This window comes from Vidua chalybeata, chromosome 4 (genome assembly GCF_026979565.1).
Source record: "Vidua chalybeata isolate OUT-0048 chromosome 4, bVidCha1 merged haplotype, whole genome shotgun sequence".
Lineage (NCBI taxonomy): Eukaryota > Metazoa > Chordata > Aves > Passeriformes > Viduidae > Vidua > Vidua chalybeata.
Genome location: NC_071533.1, coordinates 71,513,400 through 71,537,197, shown reverse-complemented (window position 1 = coordinate 71,537,197; position 23,798 = coordinate 71,513,400). Strand labels below are relative to the sequence as shown.

The following is a 23,798-nucleotide window of genomic DNA, read 5'->3' as shown; positions in this document are numbered from 1 at the left end:
CAGCATCCAGTGCTCAGCTCCCTGGATATAAAAATAAACAGCTGGAATCCAAGCCCATTCCCGAAAAGGGGCACTTAATGGACTCCAGCGCTCCAGCTGCTCGTCGGCACTTTAATGGGAAGCAGAACTCTTGGAATTAGCCAGCCTGGAATGTCTCGTCCACCCACTGGCACACCAGGAGTGGAATTCCTGCTCCGGACTCTCTCCAACCTCGGCTTCTCCTTGGCACGGGGAGGACTTGGACACAAAGGTTTGGAATTTTTCCATGGAGCCCAGAAGTTGTCCAAGGGGGATTTACCCAGTGGTGAGGAGAGGATGGAAAATTGTCCTCACCAGCGGAGCTCTGAACCATCGGAATTTGGGATTTGGTTCTCCATGAACTTGTGGCTCCCCATCCCAGGAAGTGTCCAAGGCCAGGTTGGAATGGGCTTGGAGTATCCTGGGATAATGGGAATTGTGCCTGCCCATGGAATGGGATCTTTAAGGTCCTTTCCCTGAACCATTCCATGATTCCATGATCCTGTGGCTTAGGAAAATGAAGGATCATGGAAAAATTCCAGCCTCGAGGGAAGGCCAAGGCCCAACCCCACCTCAGCTGCTGTTCCCACTGGAATAAAATCCGGAATGCATCCACAGCCTTTTCCTCTCTATTTTATCCCAATTTTTAGTTTTCCTGATTGGCTGGGATTTATTCCCGGCTGTTTTCTGGTTCTGGATGGGTTAAACAAGCCTGGGAATTCCAATCTCATCCCACATGGATGGGAGCCTCCCTTCTCCCAGACATCTCAGCTCTATTCCCTTTTTTCCAGCTTTTTTCCATGTCCAACTCCCTGCCATACAGTTCTGTGGGAAGGCTGGAATTTCCCAAAATTAAATATTCAGGACAAATCCCTGTTTTGTGCTAATTCCTGGTTAGGATGGAGGTGGGAGAGGTAAGAAAGAGGGAATGTTCCTCTCCAAGTTAATTTTTCAGGATCGAGTTGAGACTTTAAAAATTAGTTAATAATAATTGGTTAAAATTAATTAACTCATCATAATTAATAATTAATCAATTTATTAAAGTCTTCAACATCTCTGGGATTTCTGGAGCTCAGACCAGGAGGGAGATGATCCCAGATACCTCCATTGTCCACAAAATTTGGGATTTCCTGTATTCCTTAAAAAAACGGTGTTGAAATTGAAGGAAATTTCCATTATCCTATGGGAACAGAGTATTTTTAGGGCTTTTTCCTTGCAAAGGAAATCATGGAATTCCCAATCCCTGATTATTTGGACAACCGGAAAATAGAAATAAAATACAGCCTGCATTTGTGTTATTGTCCTGTTTGTTTTCCCTCGGATTGCATAATTCCTTAAAAAAAAAAAAAAAAAGACCAGGAATGATTTGGAGGCACCTGACTCCAATTTCTCCCACTCCCTGGGGTGAAAAGAGGGATGAGCTCTTCCTGACATTCCAGCACGGAGATCTCCAAACCTCTCCAATGACCTCCCTGTCCCTCTTTGGAGTCACTGGGAAGCTCCAAGGCCATTCCCACCCTTTGGAAGTGACTCATCCCGATTGTTCCCTGTTTTCCATAGAGGGAGACAATGAATCCAGGCTTTGTTTTCCAGCCACGGATTTGCCATCGGATGATTCTTCCCGCTGTTTGCATTGGCAAAGAGGAACTGTAAATCTCTGGTGTATCCTGGGATTTCTTTTTCCCACTTTTCCATATCCACCAAATCCTACTTGTCTTTGTTGGCTTGGGACAGAAGCAGAACCTTTGGAATCTGCTCCAAAGGGTGGAAAAAAACAGGGATGAAGAGGTTCCTCCCTCCTCCATCGGCCCCAGGAATTCCATCCAGTTAAAGTGGCCTGGCTCCATGATTTTCATAAACATGGGATTAGGCCGTTCCCAGGGAAAACCTTCAGGAGATCCCAACATTGAGATGGAAGAATGGATGGATTTCATTCCCATGAGTTCTGGGAAGGAGGAAAAAGAGGGGAAAATAGGCTGGATTTGGGAGAGCTGCCACTTCCTGAATTTGTGAGTCTGTAATTCCCATCCCTTCCTGGGATGCTGGACTTGGATAGGGCCTGGATACACAGCACAAGTGGAAAAGGTGGAGAGGATGGAGGGAAAAGTGGGAAAAAGACCAAAAAAAAAGAGGGGAAAGCAAAGGGAAACAGCACTGGGAGAGGTTTGGATTGGATATCAGGAAGAATTCCTTCATGGAAAAGTTTGCCAAGCATGGAAATTCCTGATGTTCAACCCATGGGACAAGGAGTGCTGACAGGGATGGAGCAGGGCCAGGGAGTCTCCCTGGAATCGTCCCAAATGCCAAAGAGGAGCACTCAGGGAATCCTAAAAGTTGGGAAAGGTCTCTAAATCCAACCTTCAAAATCCTGTTTTCCAGGGAGGTTTGGATTCCCCATCCCTGGAAGTGTCCAAGGACAAGGCTTGGAGCAGCCTGGGATAGGGGAAGGTTCTGGATGGGCTTTAAGGTCCATTCCACCCCAAACCATTCCATGATTTCCACGATTCAACCCAATATCCCAAATATCCACCAAACCTTTCCTGAAAGTCAGAATTCCATGGCCTGAGGTGGCTTGAAGATGAAGGATCATGGATCCCATGGAACGGGAGGAGTTTTAAGGTCCTTTCCCTGAACCATTCCGTTATTCTGGGAAAGCTGGGGAAGATGAAGGATCATGGAAATGGTTCCAACCTTGAGGGGAGATCCAGGCCAAATCCAACCTCAGCTGCTGCTCCAGCTGGAGTAAAACCCTGGATGCATCCAGAGCCTTTTCAGTGGGTTTTTTGGGATTTTTTGGGGTTTTTTTTTTGGGGTTTTTCTTTTTTGTTTTGTTTTGTTTTTTGGTTTTTTTGTGGGGTTTTTTGTTGGGTTTTTTGGGGTTTTTTTGTGGTTTTTTGGGGGTTTTTTTTGGGTTTTTTTTGTTTTTGTTTGCTTGTTTGGGTTTTTTTTTGTTTTGTTTTTTGGGGTTTTTTTACAAGGGATAAAAAAAAACCGGCACATTTCAGGCATTGGTTCTTCGGGAAGGCTGGGATGGAAATGGGAAAAGCAGATGGGACAAATTCAACTCATTTTCTTCTGGAAGTGGATTCCGGATGGAGACAAACCAGGAGCATTTTCACGGCTCATTTCTTGGGAGCCTCCTGCAGATCCCCACAAATCATCCCTCAGTCCCAGGGTTTGGGCTTTTCTGGGATGAATCCCGACTGCAGCTGTCCCACAGCACAGAGTTATCCATGGAAAAAGCTAATTTCAGGAATTTTAGGTTGTCAATCCACCTTCAAATTCATCACCACCTTTTCCACGACTGCGTTTTCCAGGGGGGAAATTCCAGCACCAGGAATCACCATCCTGGGAAAGCCTGAAGGGGTCAGGCCTCAAGGCAAGGTCGCATTGTTCAAATCCAGGGAAATCTCCAGCTTCCCATTGGAAAACTCACGGATTTGGGAGCCAGGAGGCCACAACGGTGTTTTTCAGGGAGCATCCCATTGGATCCGTGTTCCCAGGAATGAGCAGAACCCACGGCAGGTCCCATCTGCAGGGGTTAAACCAACAAACCCAGCTGCCAACAGATCCCAAAAAAATTTATGGAAGCGCCTTGACTTCTCATCCCACTCTCCCTGTGCTCATCCCCCTCTTTTCCAACCGCTCCAGCAAAATCCACATTTCCGGGTGGAAAACGCTCCCTTCAGAGCGGATAAAACCGGGCACTGCCTGGAAAATTGTTCTTATTGGGGAGCAAAATCCATCCAGCTCATTCCCAGGGTTGTTTTGGGATGGATGCTGGAGATTTAGGGAATTCAGACCCCGTGTGGGATGGAAGTTTTCCAGCTCCTCCAGCTCCCGGAGGGAATGGGAACACCACAGGGGTGTTGTGTCCAGATGGTCCCAAAGGTGTCTCCACACTTTGGAATTCCAGGCTGGAATTACTCCTGACATCAGGCTGAGGAAATCTGGGATCAGGGAAGCGCTTGAGCAGCGGAACGTTTGGCAATTAACTTCCATGCACGGGAAGGAAACCCTGGAATCATGGAATGGGTTGGGTGGGAAAAGATTTTAGGATCACCCCATTCCCACCACATCCATGAGCAGGGACACCTCCCAGTGTCCCAGGTGGATCCAAGCCCCAATGTCCAACCTGGCCTTGGGCACTGCCAGGGATCCAGGGGCAGCCACAGCAAATCTGGGAATTCCAGCCTAGCCCCTCCCCACCCTCCCAGCCAGCAATTCCTTGCCAAGATCCCAGCCCAATCTCCCCTTTCCCAGTGGGAGCCATTCCCTGGCTCCTGTCCCTCTGTCCCTTGTCCCCAGTCCCTCTCCAGCTCTCCTGGAGCCCCTTCAGGGACTCTGAGCATTCCCTGGATTTTTCCCTCCTCCATAATCCCGATTTTCCCATTCCCACTCCCAAGAGGAGCCACAATTCCATCCCCACAATCAAAACACTGGGAACGGGAATGTTTCAGAGCATTTCTTTGGGAATCACAGTGCTTTGGGCATTATTGCAGATAAGGCAGGCACGGGTGATCCAGAACAAATTCCATCCAATTCCTTGGATAACCAGAAGCCACAGCTTCTTTCTACAGCTCCCACCTGGATTTGGAGGAGACACAACCAGGCCCAGAGCTGAATGTGGCTGTTTAGGAAAAAAAAAAAAAAATGGGATGGAGTTGGTTTTTCCAGATGCTCCAACCTGAATTTACCCACCGGGATCCTCTTGGCAGGAAAACTGGACTGGGAGCACGGATTTCCTTCTGGAAATCCCTGTCTTCATGGAAATGGATGCCCTGGATCCTTCTCTCCCATCGCTGCTGACCCAGGTTTGCCAGGGGAATGCTGGGAATAAAATAGGATTTCCCACCGGAAGTGTCTCTGGAGTGAATCCCAAACTTCCAAGCCCATGCTGTTCCAGACATTCCACAATCCCAGGTTGCTCCAATCCTTATCCAAGCCGGCCTTGGATGTTCCAAAGGAAACCCATGGTTGGATTTTGATTCCTTGTTTTTCCGGGATAGACAGAGGTGTTCCCAAGAGGATGGGGGATGAGCATCCCATGTTTGGCATTCCAGCATGGATCACACATCCATTTGGGGCTTTTGGCTTGGGATCACGGGGAATTACACCAGGATGGGAAATCCCAGAATCCCTGCAAATCCAAGAGATATCGGACCTAAATTCCCACTGTGGATTCCAGGAGACCACTCAGGGAATTCCAGATTCCCTCTGGCACAGCTGGATCCTGGTGGGACAGGAGCAGGACCAACATTCCCATAAAACCCAAATTCCCAATCCCAGCAAGGGCCAAACAGAAGCAACTTTTGTCCTCGGCTCCTCAGATCCTTTGGGATAATAAAACCTCTGGAAAATTGGAGCGAATCCTGGTGATTTGATGGTGGCTATAAACGGGGATGGGGGTGGGAATGGCGGTGGGAGGCTTTTAGGGAAAAACCAAAGGAAAACGAAGCATTTAACGACGGAAAATGAAACCTCCGCCCTGGGATGTGCAAATCCGGAGCCGATTCCTCCGCTCCAACTTTTGGGAAGGGGCCATGGATCAGCCAAAGGTCAGCAGCAGGGATGGGGTTATAAATCCCTATAAATCCCTATAAATCCCAAAGCTGTGTGTTTTCTGTGCGGAAAACACGGAGAAGGAGCTGCCCTGTGCATTCCGGGAGATGTTTCAAAGAGAATCCCGGGATTTAATCCCCCATGGATTACATCCCCATCCAACGAAGCAGTTAGGCTGTTTTCCCAATTTTTTTAAGCACTGGCTTAAAATCCTGGCCAGAGCAGGGCAGGAGCTGCCATCAGCGGTTTTTCCCGGGAAACTGATCCCTCGGGATCACTTTTCCCGGCTCCTTGCTCGTTCGGAGCAGCCACAGCTCCAAGGAAAACATGGAATCAAGGATAACTCTCATCCTGCTGAAGGGAGGGTGGGAAGATCCCAAATCAGCAAAAGTGTCGGAGCAGCCGGATATTAATGGGATTTTTCTGGTGGGAGAATGGGAGAAGATTCCTTGCGGGATGAGAATTTGAGGATTAACATCCTCCCAGCACTGGAAAACTCTGGGATTCATGGAATAATGGAACCATCCAGGATGGGAAAGACCTCTGAGCTCAAGTTCAACCCTACCAAGGTCACAAATCCCCAAGTGCCACATCCCACGGGATCATCCCGCTCCAAGGACAGGAGGAGGGAACAGCAAAAGCAGGAATGTCCCAGCATTCCCATCGGATCTGTGTGGGAGGCTGAGCAGGTTGTGGATCATGGATTTGTTTGGGAAACAAATCCCACCCTGGGACAGGTTTTTCGCTCCATTAATGCCTGGCAGAGGAGAGTATGGGTTGGGATGTTTTCCATATGAATCTTTGGGAATACAAGGGAAAATTGGCTGATTTTGAAGGAATATCAGTGAGGCTCAGCCTGGAGAAAAGGAGGATCAGGAGGGACCTTGTGGCTCTGCACAACCCCCAGAAGATTTGGGAGCTGGGATCTGATCCCAGGGAACAACAGGACAAGAGGGAACGGCTTCAGGTTGTCCCAGGAGAGGCTCAGGTTGGACATCAGCAGGAATTTCCTCATGGAAAGGGTGGTCAGGCCTTGGAAATGCCCAGGGAGGTTTGTAATCCCCATCCCTGGAGGTTTCCAAGGAATTCCCAGATGTGGCACTCAGTGGGGATCGGGCACAGCTTGGACGCGATGATCCCGAAGTTCTTTTCCGACCTCAGGGATTCTGGGATTCTGCAAATACTGACACTACATAGACCAAGAATTCCCACAAAAGTGGCTGGGAGACAGCGGGAGAAGAAGAAATCAAAGCCCAGCTGCTCCTGGGATTCCTCTCCCAGTTGGAATGGGAGACCTGTGGGATTGTGGAGCAGCTCCAAGGGAAAACCAGCTCCAGAATTTCATGATGGAATGCAAAGGCCTCAAAATCCAAGAGAAACTGGGATTTTGTGGAGCGCCAGCTCCAAATCCCAGGTTTTGCTCCACAGTCTTTCCCATTCCCATGATTTCAGCTTTAGGAATGCGACATGTCATGCCAGGGATTCCGGTTTTCCAACACATTTTCCATAGGTTTAAAATACATATATGGGATAATACAGGGAAAAGGGAAACTGAGGCTGGATCAGAAAGTGGAAAGTGCTTGGAATCCGTGGGATTTGCACAGGCTGGCAAATCCTAAATCCTGCCCTGAGGATCCTCTGCACATTCCCAACTTATGGATGGAAAGGTCCTTTTCCTGCTCCCTCCTCGGATTTTTACTGGAATTTGGGATTTACCAACCAGAGCAGCAGGAAAACTCAAACAAAACACAGAAGGCTGGAAAACCAGGAATATTTTGATGGAGGCTTTGGTTAGGTGACGCTTCCCGGGTGGAATTCCAAAGGGAAGCGGAGTCTTTGGCAGCAGCTAGAGGCTTGGATGAGGTTGTTCCTTCTCCACTTCCAAAATTCCTTCCCAAAATTCCCAGGCAGGCACGGGAGCAGCTTCAGTTGAAAGGTTTCACCAGTTTCATAGCAGCGTAGTTCTGGAAGGATGGAAAAACATGGGAATCACTGGGAAAATGAGGGAACTGTTGGAAAAATAAGGGAATCACTGGAAAAATGAGGGAATCATTGGAAAAATGAGGGAATCACTGGAAGAATAAGGGAATTATTGGAAAATGAGGGAATCACTGGAAAAAATGAGGGAATCACTGGAAGAATCACAGCCAAGGGAATTACTGGAAAAATAAGGGAATCATTGGAAGAATTTGACAAGCACCGGGAGTCATTCCTGGATTTTGGTTGCTCTTCCCAAAAATTTTTAAGAGAAATTCCCACCTCTTCAAACCCTTGGAATAAATTTGGCCCCTCCCTCCAGCACCATCCCAGTGTCCAGCTGGTGGGATGCATTCCCAGTTTTCCTTGATTTGCTGTAGCCTCCTCCTCTCCTCTGGATCCCGCTGCTCCTTCCCATCCTCTGGGATTCCCACAAATCTCATGGATTCACCACCCAACCCCTGGCCCTGTATCCTTACAGCTCCTTTTTCCACGATCCCACAGGGACATCCAGGTGATGCCCCTTTGGAAAGGGGTCCTGGAGCATTCCCAAAGCTGTGCCAGGAATTTTCTGGAATGCAGAGCTTGCCAGCAGGGAGAAGCTCCTCCAGCCCTGCCCCATCCTCATTTATTCCAAGGACAAATCCAGCCAGCAGCTCCATGGAATTTTGCCAAAGGCAACCAAGGCAGGCAAAGCTATCCCAGAATTTTTTTCCCTCTGCATCCCAGAAAACTTTGGGATTTGTCCCAACACTTCATGTTGCTGAGGATACCCCAGGAATGACCTTCCCATGGTTTTTTTTTGGGATCTCCACCATTCCTGATATCATGGAATTGTTGAGGTTGGAAAAGAGCCCCAACCCTTGTTCATCATTATCCATGTCCTCAAATGCGACATCTGGATGTTTTAGGAATAATTCCATGGATGGGAACTCCACCACTGCTCCAGGGCTGGGCACCGCTTTCCATGAGGGATTTTACTCAATATCCAACCTAAAATTCCCTTGGAACAACTTGAGGCTTTTTCCTCTTGTCCTGTTGTTCCCTGAGGGCAGATCCCAAATCCCACCTGGCTCTAAACTTTCAAGGAATTTTGGAGAGCCAGAAGGTCCCCCCTGATCCCACTTTTCTCCAGGATGAACCCCTTTCCCTCAGCTTTTCCTGGTGCTCCAGCCTCTTCCCAACTCCATTCCCATCCCTGGACATGCTCCAACCCCTCCATATTTTTCCCATGAGGATCCCAAACCCAAAAAAGTCCCTTTTGAAGCCATTGTGTTCCTCAGCACGGAATTTTCCATCCCCCTGAATCCACCACCCCTCAGATCTCGGCCAATCCCTGTCCTCTCCCAGCCGCTCCGTACCGGGAAGGCGTAGACGAAGATTCCCAGGAAAAGCAGCAGGATGAAGAGGAGGATGGCCAGGATCAGCACCCACTTGTAGCGGCGCCACAGGATGAACTTCAGGGTCTTGTACGGGGACGTGAACCACAGGAAGGAGGTCTCGGGACGCCTGGAGCCAAGGGAAGGGGAGGTCACCTCGGAATTTCATCCTCCTGGACTCCCAATCCCACCCGCCTTGGTGGTCCCAGACCAGCCTCGAAATCCCACTGGATTGGTGATCCAGGCCAGCTTCCCATTCCCACTGGAATGTGTCAGCTCCTCATCCCTCTGGGGATGTCCCATCAATGTCCACCTTGGTGGTTCAGACCAGTCTCCCAAATCCTGCTGGATTGATGATCCAGACCAGACTCCCAATCCCAATGGATTCATGGTCCAGAGCAGCTTCCCAATCCCACTGCTCTCAGGTCTTCCATCTTTCTGGATACATCTTATGAATGTTCTCCTTGGTGGTCCAGACCTGTCTCCCAAATCTCATTGAACTGGTGGTCCAGACCAGCCTCCCAATCCCACTGGATTTATGGTCCAGACCAGCCTCCCAGTCCCACTGGACTGGTGATCCAGGCCATCTTCCCAATCCCACAGGAATGTGTCAGCTTTCCATCCCTCTGGGTATGTCCCATCAGCATCCTCCTTTGTGATCCAGACCAGTCTTCCAGTCCCACTGGACTGGTGGTCCAGATCAGTCCCCCAAATCTAGATTGGTGATCCAAACCAGACTCCAAATCCCACTGGATTCATGATCCAGACCAGCCTCCCTGTCCCACTGGATTCATGGTCCAGACCAGTTTCCAAATCCCACTGGATTCATGGTCCAGACCAGCTTCCAAATCCCACTGGATTCATGGTCCAGACCAGTTTCCAAATTCCACTGGATTCATGGTCCAGACCAGTCTCCCAGTCCCACTGGATTCATGGTCCAGACCAACTTCCCAGTTCCACAGAACTGGTCCTCCAGACCTCCCTCCCAGTCCCCACCAGTTCAGCGTGGATCCCACCCAGCTGCAAACCCAGTTCAGCCCAGTTCCCTTCCAGCTGGAAACCCAGAATTCCCATTTGGTCCTCGAGAATTCCATGCCCTGGTGGTTGCTTTTCCATTCGGGATGTTCTTACTTGGGATCCTCCAGCCTGGGGTTCATGTTTGGCTCATCCCGTCCCATCCCAGCCGGACGCTCCTCGTGCTCCTGTTCCGCCACAATTTCCAAAGTCATCTCCAGTTTGCCCTGCATGCGTTAAACAAAAACTTATTTATTATCCCAAAAAACAGGGGGAAAGGTGAGGAATGAACATGGGATGGAAAATAGGGATTTGGGGAAGAAAATATGCTTTGAGCAGAACAAAACCACTCCCAACAATGACCAGGATCGCAGAGATCCTTCACCTGTCACGGGAGATATTCCAGGAAATCCCGGATCCCACTGCCACCCAAATTAGGGCAACGACAGAATCCCAGGATCGCTGAGGCTGGAAAAACCTCTGGGATCAAGTCCAAGCTGTGACCGATCATCACTGAGTGCCACATCCAGTCTTTCCCAATTCCCTGATTCCCCATTTCCCTGGAACCAGCTCAGGTTTTTTTGGTTGAATGACCCAGTTCCCTGCCTGGATTCCCTCAATCCACCAAAACCTGGAACAGGAGCCCAGACACCTTTAAATCTATCTCTGGGACAGCTGGAATTTTTTCCTGGTGTTTAGGACACAAGATTGTTGGGAATAGTCGTGATACGGAATCAAATTTGGTAGCGCGTTCCAAAAACCAGGGTGAAAATCCCACAAAACCAATCGTTCCTCTGCACGGTGCCGGAAAACTTCCAGCCAACCACAGCTGGTCCGGCTGGATCCACCAAATCTCCAGCTGGAAATGGAATTTCTTGCCCTGGCTTGAATTGAATGAAGATTTCAGGGAATTCTGGAACGGTTTGGATTGGGAAGGAATTTAAAGCCTTGGACGCTTCCAGGGATGGGAACCAGAGTGAAAGATCCAAGGAAAAACATGGAGAGGTCACTTTACCGCCAGGATCTTCTGCTGGTTCTGCTCGGCCACACAGGGCCACCAGCCCTTGACGGTTTTCTGCTCGAAGAGGGACACGGAGTGGCTGGAGGACAGGGAATCATCCACAAGATCCAAGGAACACTTTTCTGCCGTCTTGGCAGGCTTGGGCATCCTGTTGAGATCCATCTGGATGGACCCTGCAGGGAAGAACATTCCAGGTGAGACATCTCAGTGGGAAAATCCTTAAAACATGGAATGCTCCCCGATCCCATGGAGTTTGGGCAACCCCAACCATCCCAATCCGAACTCCCAACTTCCATTGTCCCAGGTGGCTCCAAGCCCCACCCAACCTGGCATTGGACACTCCCAGGGATGAGGCACCCACAGCTTGTCCGGACAACCTGTGCCAGTGGTGTTTTCCCTTTTTTGGGATGGATCCCAAAATTCCCAACTTACCCAAATAGTCGTCGAAGGAGAACTTGTCATTGTCCCAGATCTGGAGGATCAGCTGGGGTGGGATCTTGTTTTCTGTCTTGTCCAAGCTCCAGAAGTGTTCCTAAAATCCCACCGGGAAAGAAACCACGGGAAAATTAAAGATTCACTGGGAGAAATGGGCAGAGTCTGGCTCTGGAAATCTTGGAATTCCTGGGTTGTCCTCCTGTGGATCTACAGGAGCACAGGCTCTGGAAAACTCTTGGATAAGGATAATCAGTGGAAAACCCAAGATGCGTCTGGAAGGTGTTGACAACAATTTATGCCTTAATTTAATGATTTAAATTAATGTAATTGAATTTATTTAAATAGTTTAATTTGATTTAATGTAATGTAGGAAATGGCTCCATGGGATCCCAAACAGGATTCTTAGGAGCGACAGAAATTCCCACAATTCCAATGAGGGCGACTCTCCAAGGTGAAGAGAACAATGAGCGTTGAGTGCTGGCACTGCCAAACTTCAACCTTCCTCCTAATTCATGGAAAAATGTGGGATTGACACTAAATCAGCACTTCCGGCAGGGGATTCCCAAGGATTCCTTCCCTTCCAGATCTGCCATGGCTCCAATCTGCTCCCAGGTCTGTCACAGGCAGTGGGACAACCTGAGACCATCAAATTCCAGTCCCACCTTCAGGCCACCCATGGCTCCTGAATTTATTATGGAATATGGATATGGAAAGGATGATTCCAAGGGATCCCAGGAATCTGCTAATATCACACTGGTTGCTCCAATCCCCAGTGTCCAGCCTGGGTTTGGGCACTGCCAGGGATCCAGGGGCAGCCACAGCAAATCTGGGAATTCCAGCCCAGCCCCTCCCCACCCTCCCAGCCAGGAATTCCTTGCCAAGATCCCAGCCCAATCTCCCCTTTCCCAGTGGGAGCCATTCCCTGGCTCCTGTCCCTCTGTCCCTTGTCCCCAGTCCCTCTCCAGCTCTCCTGGAGCCCCTCCAGGCCCTGCAAGGGACTCTGAGCTCTGCCTGGAGCCTTCCCTTCTCCAGGGGAACATTCCCAAGTTATCCATCTGTTCTGCACCCCAGAATAAGGAATATCCACTGCCTGGGAAGCAGAATCTGCATCACTATTTCCACGTATGAAAACAGGATTTTTTTCCATCCGGGATCTAACACCACTGTTGGGATGCCTGGGAGTTAGGATTAAGAATCCCAGAATCCCTGAGGTTGGAAAATCCTTTTGGGATCAGTGAGTCCAAGAGGCGCCCAATCCCCACCTCAGCATCCAGGAATTCCTTGGACATCTCCAGGGATGGGGACTCCAAACCTCCCTGGGCACTTCCACCCTTCCCATTTAAAAAAGTCCACCTGATGTCCAAAAAGAAATGCTGGGATAAAGGAAAAAGACAAAATCCACCCAAAGCTGAGGGATTGTTGGGATTGTTATTCCTGGCTCCAGCAAAGAGCAGGAAAATCCCAGCGGGATTCCTGACACCCCTCCAAGGGTGTCCCAGCAGCAATTCCTCTTGGAAGTGTCAGAAATGACGGGGTTTAATTAAAACCAGGAAACTCCAGCGTTATTCACCCGTCGCTCCATAAATTCACCCGAAGACTCGGATTCATTATTTCATCCAATATTAAATTATATAAAAAAAGCGGAAAAACGTGTCACATTCCACAGGAACACAAATATTCCAGCTGGGAGTCTGTGGGCACTCCAGTCCCATTGGATTCATTTTAAGAGATCCCCCTGGATGGTTCTGTTTCAATTTTGCTCTGTTCCCTGCCCGGTTTGGGGAAAATGTGCCAGGAAATTTTGCATTGGAGCATTTTATGGATGCATTTGAGATATTGGATAATCGAGAAATCCCAAAGAAAATCTATGGAAAGTTCCCTCTCTCCCCTGTGCTGGTTGCAGTGGGTTGGGATGGATGTTTATCCAGGGGGATTTTACCCAACTTTTCCAGCCGTTTTGAATTAGAACTGCTAAAAAAAGGGGAAGAGTTGATGTTGATTCTTCCCTGTCCCAGAAACTGGGGAATGAAGGGATCCACAGGGATCCAGGAGCCATGGATCCATGGATAACAAAGCTGGGATGACCTCAGGAGGAGCTGGAAAATTCCAAGGTGGCAGAACCATCTCCAAGGTGAACACCACCAGCTCCTTTGGATTGTCTCTCCAGGAGAAATCCAGGTGCCCATCTAAGCTTGGCTTGGAAAAGTGGGAAATATAAGGAATTGTGGACTGGTTTGGGCAGGAAGGGACCCTCAAGACCACCTCATTTCTCAGCTGAAATGTTCCCTGGAAAGGAAATTTCCATAAGCTCCATGTCCTCCAGGTGCCTCTTCTTCCCAGTGAATTCCTGGCTCAGAGGTTCATCCCATCATTCCTACATTCCATGGATGTGTCCACGCTCCAGGCACATCCCACGTTCCCTTCTGGGCTGATGCAACTTCCCGAGGATTCGTTGGAATTTCTCATGGCCCCCTCCCATCCACGCAGAGCCAAACTTGAGGAAAACCTCGCACTCGGGATCATCTCCCACCTATCCCATCTGGATCCGTGTCCCTCGGGATAATGAAGCTGAAGGAAAGGTTGGATGGGATATTGGGAAGGAATTCCAGGCTGTGAGGATGGGGAGGAGCTGGGGTGGAATTCCCAGAGGAGCCGTGGCTGTCCCATCCCTGGAAGTGTCCAAGGCCAGGTTGGACAGGGCTTGGATCCACCTGGGACAGTGGGAGGTGTCCCTGGATCGGCTTTAAGGTCCTTTCCATTCCAAACCATTCCACGATTCCACGGAACTGCTGGCAAACCCAGCAGACTTTGGGATTCCACCTTCCCTCCTTCCCACTGAAATGTCCAAGGAAAAAAGGGAACAAAACCTTGGCTCTGCGCTCTCTGCATCCGAATCCCTCAGAACAACATCCCGGCATTCCAGGGATAACTCAGGTGGGGCTCGACCGTTTCCAGGTGGGAATTCAATGCTCCATCTCTCCAAATTCCCTGGTTTTTTGGTTTGTTTTTTTTTTTTTTAATGGAAAAACACCATAAAATATCACTTTGCAGAACACAAAACCTTCCTGCTCCGAGCCCTGTCCAGCTGGGGGACACCCAGAGCTCCGCTGGAAAGGCAGGAAAAGGAACAGGGAATTGGGAAGTGGGAATTTGATGCCGAGTGAAGTTTATGGGTCCCTTTCAAGGCAGCGTGAAATTCACTTCCATGATTAAATCGAGCTCCGAACATTCCCTATAAAAACAACCCGGAGCGTGAAATTTATATCCCGGCCTTGTCCAAGCCACGGGGAAAAAAAGGCTGGAATTATTGTTTGGGGGTTTGTTTTCCAAGTGAGGGGAGGCTCTGGGATATTTAATGGGTTTTTGTGGATAAAGCAGCAGGGAAAAAATCGGCTCCGATTCCTGGGAAAGTATTGACAGGGCTGCATTTCTCCTGGACTGTGGATGTGCTCCAGAATACAAAGGAGGAAACCTGATTTTTGGGAAGGAGAGGAAGTCTGCTCCCAAAAAGTCCCATTTCAGGTGCATCCTGCAGGAATTTGGGACATTCAGGAGACTCCCCTTGGATGTCACAGAATCCCTGAGGCTGGAAAATCCCTCCAGGATCATTCGGTCCAAGCTGTGCCCAATCCCCACCTTGGCACTGAGTGTCGCATCCAGGAATTCCTTGGACACCTGCAGGAATGGGGACTCCAAACCTCCCTGGGCACTTCCAAGGCCTGACCGCCCTTTCCATGAGGAAATTCCTGCTGATGTCCAACCTGAGCCTCCCCTGGCACAGCCTGAGGCTGCTCCCTCTTGTCCTGTTTTTCCCTGGGATCAGATCCCAGCTCCCACCTGGTTCAAATATTCCAGGTTGTGGAGAGCCAAAAGGTCCCTCTGGATCCTCCTTTTCTCCAGGCTGAGCCCCTTTCCCAGCTCCTTCAGGAATTCTCCAGCTCCATTCCCTTCCCTGGACATGCTCCAGCCCCTCCATATCCATAAGAATCCCAAAGCCGGACCCGGCACATCCATGGAGATGCCGTCTGCTCCGACATTCCATTCAAACCCTTTCCTACCCTAAAGAACTTCCCAGATCCGGATTTTGCAACCACATCCAGCTGCTGCTGGAATTGGCACGGGAAGCTGAACGTTCCAAAACCAATTCCATGCATTTTCCACCCCGTGGCACCTGTGGGATGTGGGATCTGAGCTCTTTCCTGCGTGGATGCCCGGGATCCACATCCAGGTGACCTCGGATTGTCCTGGTTGTCCCATGACCCATCCCGTAACAGGCTTAACTGGGAATCCAAAGTTTAAATTTCCAAGTTAGGCTGGATTTTAGGGAAAATTCATTCATGGAAAGAGTTTTCCAGCCATGCAGAGGCTGCACAGGGAAATGATGGAATGTCCATCCCTGGAATGATCTAAAAACCCTCTGGATGTGGCACTTGGGGACGTGGTCAGTGGTGGCCTTGGCAGAGCTGGTGGTGTTAGAAGGCTTTTCCATCCAAAATCATTCCATGATTTTCTCGGTTTCCATCCCAGAAACTGTTTTCCTGCAGGACTCAAAAACCTGGGAATGTGCTCTTCCCATGCAGCCAACATGGTTTGAATTTTCCAGGGCTGGAAGAGAAAGATGGCACCAAAAAAAGCAGGAACAAAGATGGAAATTTGAAAGGAATGCCGAAAAAAGCATTAAAAAAGCATTTCCATGCTTTCTGAAGAGCTGTCCTAAAGATGGGAATATTTCTCTTCCATGAAAATATTTTGGAAACTCGGGATTGGGAGAAATTCCCCTCTCAGAAGGAGAAGAAAAATCTTAATAACATTAATCCAGGCAGGAAAGTTACGGAAAACCATCCTGAAGTGGTTGGAGGGTTCAGAAAAGCAGGGAAAAGAGCAGCACCTGGGTTTTCAATGGTTTTCCCTGGATTTCCAGGCTACCAAGCACCCCAGGCGTTCCCATCAGACCAAAATAACATGGACACCATCTTATCCAGGGGCATCCTTGGGTTTTTTTTGGAGACAGTATTTGCAACCTGACTTGGGATGACCCATGGAGTCCTCACCTACAGGAATTCCAGCTCTGGAATTCCCAGCATGGGAAGGACCTGGAGCTCTTGGATTAACCCAGAAAAGGCACCGGGATGATCAGAGGGATGGAGCAGCTCTGCCGTGGGAAAGGCTGGGAGAGTTGGGATTGCTGGAATTGGAAGGCAAAACTCCAGGCAGAGCTCAGAGCCCCTTGCAGGGCCTGGAGGGGGCTCCAGGAGAGCTGGAATTTGGGACAAGGTCTGCAGGGACAGGAGCCAGGGAATGGCTCCCAGTGGGAAAGGGGAGATTGGGCTGGGATCTTTTGAAGGAATTCCTGGCTGGGAGGGTGGGGAGGGGCTGGGCTGGAATTCCCAGATTTGCTGTGGCTGCCCCTGGATCCCTGGGAATGTCCAAGGCCAGGTTGGACATTGAGACTCTGGGATAGTGGAATTTGTCCCTGGATGGAAGTGGCTAAGCTTTAAGCTCCCTTCCCACCCAAATTATTCCATAATTCCATGATTCCTAATCCACCTGGCCACGCTCCTGGGAGCTCCGGCACGGAGCAAACAAAGGAGAACCATTGGAAAACTCTTTCCCTCCCGGCCCGGTTAGGCACAGGTGGTTTTGAGCAGCTCCCAATGCCCCACAGTCGCTCCCAACCTTTGATTGAAATTCCACCTTCCAGCGCCTGCCTTTCCAGCCGGGATTTTTACGGCCGCAGGAACCAAGCTGGAGTTCAAACAGCACATGGCGAGATCAAAAAATTCCCGGGGCCGGAATGCTCCACCCGGCTTTTCCTTCATTATTCTAGCCTTTACAGAGAGCTTTTACAAGGTGTTTATTTTCGGATCCAGCATTGGAAGCCATGTGGTGGGAAAAGATTCCAGATCGGCACAGCGGGATGGATTTGCTTAAAGGGGTTTATGGAGGGGGTCTTGGCTTTTTCCAAGTGGGATAATTGGATGTAGTACACCCTGTACTTGGGATTTGTGGGATATGAAGCGTGAAATGGGCCCGGCTGGGATTCTGTCAATCATTGGAACTGCCCAGCAAGGGCTTTGGAAGTTGGGAATTGTCTGGGATGGGGGATTTGCTTGGCATCTTCCTGGCCGAGGCACTGGTTCCATGGAAAATAAGATGGGATGGGGATCTCGGTGGGTTTTTGGGGATCACAGGGGATTTTTGGGGATCACAGTGGGTTTTGGGGATGGTCCCATTGCAAGCAGGAATCTTTGGGCACCTCATATTCCATGAATACTGAGGCTGAGCAAAAGCAGGGAGCAGGGATCATGGGATCATGGGATCACTGAGGTTGGAAAATCCTCCAGGATCATCAAGGTCAATTCGGGATCGATGTCCACCTTGGCACTGAAGTGCCACATCCAGGAATTACTTGGACACTTCCAGGGATGGGGATTCCAAACCTCCCTGGGCACTTCCAAGGCCTGACCACCCTTCCCATGAGGAAATTCCTGCTGATGTCCCAAATCCTCAAGGGCTGAAGGCTCGGGATGAGATGGTTGAAGGACTTTGAGCCTCCAGGGAGGTGCCACAGGAAGCCGGGATTTTCCCTGCTGTCCACAGACCACAAAGAGCCAAAAATCACAGAATCATGGAATGGTTTGGGTTGGAAGGGACCTTAAAGATGATCCAGTTCCACCCCCTGACATGGATAGGGAATTTCCATTGGATTGTTCCTCTTAATCCTTTTAATCTCCAGGTGAAGGAAATTTAAATTAATTGATCTCCTCTATTGTTTGGTGTCCAGTTTTCCCTAATTCCCATCATTTCCATCATCCAATTTTCCCCTGCATCATTCCATGCACCCATCCCGATCCCATTCCTGTTTGCTTCCATCCATGCAATTCCCATGAACTGATCCAAGGAACACCTGGAGCAGCTGGAGGAACAAGGGGATCAAAATCCCATCCAAAAAAACCCATCTACTTCAACTCCCAATCCAATCCTCTCCCTGAATCCAAAGCTTTTCTTCCAGTGACACATCCCAACCCATGTTCCCATCAGGAATTTGGAGTCAGCTCCTTCCTTTTCCCATTTTTAGCCTTTTCAGGAAGTTTTTGAACGGCACGACACCTGTTATTCCATGCTGGAAAACAAAGGTTCCCACCAAACCATCCCCATGGAATCTCCATCTTCAGCTTTGGAATATCCCTGTTGTCGAAGAGCATTTGGACACTTGCTCCAATATTTCTCCTGCTCCAGCCTGGATAAATCTTTCCCAAAGGGATCAGTTTGTCCAAAAAAATCACCTCTAATTCCAACCCCATTTTGCTTCTAAACGCAGATTTTTTAGCAAAATTCCCAAAATTTCGCTGTCAACACCATGGATAGGCCAAGCTTTGCACGGCTCTGCTTGTGAAAGTCTGAAATTCCCGTTGCACCCCAGGATTCCCACGAGGATGCAGGAATTCCATCCAGGACCACTCACCTTCTTGGCCACGTGGCACATCTGCTCTGCCGGGAGATAATCGAAGGGAAAGACGAATCTCCAGTTGAAATTCCCTTCTCCTCCCATGGATCTGTAGTGGACATCCGTCTTCTGCTTGTTCTCCTCGTGTCCCACCAGCCACCTGCCAGGGACAAACAGAGCCCATGGGAAATCGGGATCGTGGCAAGGATTTGGGATCTCGCCCAATGTCACAACGTCCCTGAGTGGGAAATGGAATATTCCCGATCCCGGTGGCTGCTGGGGGTGGGGAAAACCTGGAGATGGGAGAGGGAATGCAGCAGTCCCAGAGCTGGGAGATGAATCAGTGCTGGGGCTAGCAAGTCCAGAACTATGGAATCATGGAATGGTTTGGGATGGAAGGCTTTTAAGGATCATCCCATCCCACCCCAGGCAGAGACAGTGACATCTTTCCTTATCCCGGGTGGATCCAAGCCCCATCCAACCTGGCCTTGGGCACTGCCAGGGATCCAGGGGCAGCCACAGCAAATCTGGGAATTCCAGCCCAGCCCCTCCCCACCCTTCCAGCCAGCAATTCCTTGCAAAGATCCCAGCCCAATCTCTCCTTTCCCAGTGGGAGCCATTCCCTGCCTCCTGTCCCTCTGTCCCTTGTCCCCAGTCCCTCTCCAGCTCTCCTGGAGCCCCTCCAGGGACTCTGAGCTCTCCCTGGAGTTTTCCCTTTTCCAGGCGAATATTCCCAGAACTCTCAACCTGAACATTCCTTGGAAATCCCTTTCCACTGCTCGACAGCTTTTCCATGAAGAATTTTTCCCTAATACCCAATCTAGGATTTCTAGGTTCCAGAGGCAGCGATGGATGGAAAGAACATTCCCCACAGGATTCCCAATTCATAGGTAGATCCTGAGGCACAAATGGATCATTTCACCCATTCCCAATAGGGTTTTTCAGGATGACTTTCCTTTGGGCTGGAAGATGTGGAAGCTGAGCAAGGCTTTACTCATTTCAAGCCTTGCAGGACTTTCTTGGATGCTAAAAATTGGGAAAGGGATCTCAGCAACCCCTGGATGATCCCACTTTTCCAGCAGCACAACTTTTAGGAGGCCCAAAAGACGCAGAACAGCTCAACCGGAGCTGATAACAACAGACTTGATGGGAATACCAGGAAAACTGCACGGCATTCTGGATTTACAGGGATTGTAAACCAGGGATTTACAGTCTGCTCCCAAATCCCACCTCTTCCTGCCCATAAATCCCAAAAAAGCACAAAAAAAAGGAACTCCCTTGGCTGGGATTGCACCATTGGAAACAAGATAAATCCTAAATAGGGAAGGGAAGGGAAGGGAAGGGAAGGGAAGGGAAGGGAAGGGAAGGGAAGGGAAGGGAAGGGAAGGGAAGGGAAGGGAAGGGAAGGGAAGGGAAGGGAAGGGAAGGGAAGGGAAGGGAAGGGAAGGGAAGGGAAGGGAAGGGAAGGGAAGGGAAGGGAAGGGAAGGGAAGGGAAGGGAAGGGAAGGGAAGGGAAGGGAAGGGAAGGGAAGGGAAGGGAAGGGAAGGGAAGGGAAGGGAAGGGAAGGGAAGGGAAGGTGCCAGAGGGGCTGTTTCCAGGAATAAAGGGAATTCCAAAGAAAGCAGCCATGCAAATAATCCAACCTATGAGCGTAGGAAAGGAGCTGGGAATGAGCAGACAACGAGCTCCTCTCCCCATGGCCAGGCTGCTCCCACATCTTATCCCACTATGGAAAAATCCAAGTAGTCCAAGGAAAAATACTGCCATGGGATCATCCCAGAGGTGTCAAGAAAAAGGTTGTGAGCTCAGCAGAGACGTGTCTTCCAAAAAGACACATCTCCACATCTCTGGATCCAGAGATGGAGAGGTGTGGATCCGTGGCTGGAAAGGTGTGGATCCATAATTGGACAGGTGTGGATCTGTAATTGGAAAGGTGTGGATCCATGGCTGGAAAAGGGTGGATCCATGATTGGAGAGGTGTGGATCCATAATTGGAGAGGTGTGGATCCATGGCTGGAGATGTGTGGATCCACGGCCTGAGATGTGTGGATCCATAGCTGGAGAGGTGGATCCATGATTTGAGAGTGTGGATCCATAGTTGGAGATGTGTGGATCCACAGCTGGAGAGGTGCAGATCCATAGCTGGAGAGGTGGATCCATAGTTGGAGAGGTGTGGATCCATAGTCAGAGAGGTGTGGATCCATGGTTGGAGAGGTGGATCCATAGTTGGAAAGGTGGATCCATAGTTGGACAGGTGAATCCATACTTGGAGAAGTGTGGATCCATGGTTGGAGAGGTGGGGATCCATAGCTGGAGAGGTGGATCCATAGTTGGACAGGTGTGGATCCATTATTGGAGAAGTGTGGATCCATGGTTGGAGAGGTGGGGATCCATAGGTGGAGAGGTGGATCCATAGTTGGACAGGTGAATCCATACTTGGAGAGGTGTGGATCCATGGTTGGAGAAGTGTGGATCCGTACTTGAAGATATGAATCCACAGTTGGAAATTCACGGATCCATAACTGGAGAGCCATGATGGTCCCTCCATCCCAGCAGAATCCAAGTCTATCCCAGCAATACCAATCCAAGGACCACCTTAACTCCTTCCCTGCTGCTCCTGCACCTCCAGCCTCTGGAATCCGGGAGGCTCCGGAGCAGGACACTCACCCTTTGACGTAGATGTCACTCATCTTCTCCCCGGTGATGCTGAGGTCATCCAGGATCACGTCCTTGGTGTTCCAGATGATGCAGCGCAGGTAGAACCTGGAAAATCCCGGGAATAAAACCATGAGAAGGTGGAAAACTCATCCACCTGGAAGCCCGGTTGTCCCACTGATGGATTTCCCTGCGGGAGCTGTTTTCATGGAGATTATTCCACACCTGTCCCTCATCCAGATGGGTGAATCCATCCCCACCCGAGGCTTCCAAGCATTCCCAACTCCTTTCCCAAAGAAAAGATGAGGAAGAAAGGGGAAGTTACCTCTTGGCTTTGCGTGGAGTGACGTTGAAAGGGGGGCCGGGATGTCCCAGGGATTTGGGAAACAGATCCACCCACATCTGGAGCTTTCCCTGCATGGAAAAACAGAGCCCTGAAACCTTGGGAGATTCCAAACTGGAACACCTGAACCTCCCCAGGGAGATCTGGGACCCTTGGGTGGGAGGGGAGGATTCCTCCATGGAAAAGGGGCATTAAAGGTTATTTTTAAATTATTTGAGGGATAGTCGGGAATGTGTTGATGGATGTAAATCCTGAGGAGTCGCTGAGGGAGGTGGGAAAGGGGCTGGAGCACCAGGAAAAGCTGAGAGAGCTGAGAAAGGGGCTCAGCCTGGAAAAAACAGGGATCAGGGGTGACCTTCTGGCTCTCCACAACTGCCTGAAAGTTGGGATCTGATCCCAGGGAACAACAGGACAAGAGGGAAATGGCCTCAGGGAATGGCTTCAGGCTCCAGTTGGACATCAGCAGGAATTTCCTCATGGAAAGGGTGGTCAGGCCTTGGAAGCGCCCAGGGAGGTTTGGAATCCCCATCCCTGGAGGTGTCCAAGGAATTCCTGGATGTGGCACTCAGTGCCAGGGTGGGCATGAGGCACAGCTTGGACTCCATGACCTTGGAGGGCTTTTCCAAACCTCAGTGATCCCAGGATTCTGGGAGAAGAATTCTGAGTAGCACTTTTAGACCAAAAATGTAGAATTAAATTAAACTAAATTAAGTTACATTTAATTTAAAAATTGGAGCATATGCTGAAGGGAACAACCACCTCCCGTCCCTGGGAACATCCCGTATCCCAGGGCAGACATTCCCGGCAGCATTCTCCCACTGGATACGGCTGGATCAGGAGACGCCGCTCCTGGGCACATCCCGGCCACATTCCAGGACCCACCTGCTCGATGTCCGGCTGGAGCGGGCTGTAAAGGCGCCGGGTCTCCACATGCTCCGGAATCAATCCCTGCTTCCGGAGGGCGGCCAGGGCGAGCTGCTCCTCCACCGGCCCCAGGTGCGGATTCGGGGGTTTTCCATCTTCTGCCACAGGGAAGAGAGCAGAGTGAATCCCACAGGGATGGATTTTGGCGCGGAACAGCTGGAGCAGCGCAGCCTCCATTCCCAAATCCATCACCACAAACCCTGCTGGGCACAGGGATACCATTCCCAGTGGGAAAACCCATGGAGACCCTTGTGCAACCACCTCACAAATCACAGCCAGGGAAACATGCAAGGATCCAGTTGGATCCCATGGAAAGGAGAATCCAATGAATCCAGCTCTCCTAAAGTCCCGGAAATCAGGATTCCCATCAACCCTCTGCCGATGTTCCCACTCCCAACAGTTTAAATCCATCCAGGATCTTCAGCTGGGCAGACAGGAATGAGGGATCCCATTTCTTCTCTGTGGGATTTGGGGTGAAAGAGGGGAATGGGAGGAGGAGAAAGGACATGGAGACACCACCAGCACAGCCTGGGGGTTGTTCCGAGTTCCTACTCCGGTCCAAGTCCCTGCTCCAGTCCCACCAGGATATTTGTGGTTCTCCATCCACAGGAGACCTGGAATTATCTCCTCTGCCTGACCTACTCCACACCAACCCCTGATCCTGCCACATATGGGCCAAGATTCCTCAATAATGGACATTCCTGCCTTCTCTTCCTGGTCTGGATCCATCCATCCATCCCAGTACAGCCAATGGACAACTCCTGCCTCCCCATCCCATTCCTGGGATGGAACATGATGCCCTATCCTTGGATATCAGGGATGCAGTGAAGTCCCCACCCCTGGAGGAGTCCAAGGAACTACTGGACAGGACACTTGGACAAGGTTGGACTTGATCTTGGAGGCCTTTTCCAACCTGAATTCTGGGATTCTGGGATCTTCAAGGTCTTTTCCAACCTAAAAGATTCCTTGTTTCTCTGACTCCGACCCAAACGATCCCAAAATCCCAGGCTGGGGTTGGTGGA

The 23,798-nt window shown here is 50.1% G+C and overlaps 1 protein-coding gene across 1 annotated transcript in view; it reads right to left on the bottom strand.

Moving 5' to 3' along the window:
- Positions 1-4,470: 4,470 nt before the first annotated feature.
- The window catches only part of DYSF (dysferlin), a 71,255-nt gene continuing 51,927 nt past the window's right edge, over positions 4,471-23,798 (bottom strand). Inside the window, 9 exon segments of the mRNA XM_053940403.1 lie at positions 4,471-7,544; positions 8,919-9,066; positions 10,068-10,177; positions 10,966-11,144; positions 11,404-11,503; positions 18,872-19,013; positions 21,522-21,617; positions 21,835-21,923; positions 22,735-22,874. Coding sequence (XP_053796378.1) covers positions 7,506-7,544; positions 8,919-9,066; positions 10,068-10,177; positions 10,966-11,144; positions 11,404-11,503; positions 18,872-19,013; positions 21,522-21,617; positions 21,835-21,923; positions 22,735-22,874 — 1,043 coding nt within the window. The 3' untranslated portion in view covers positions 4,471-7,505.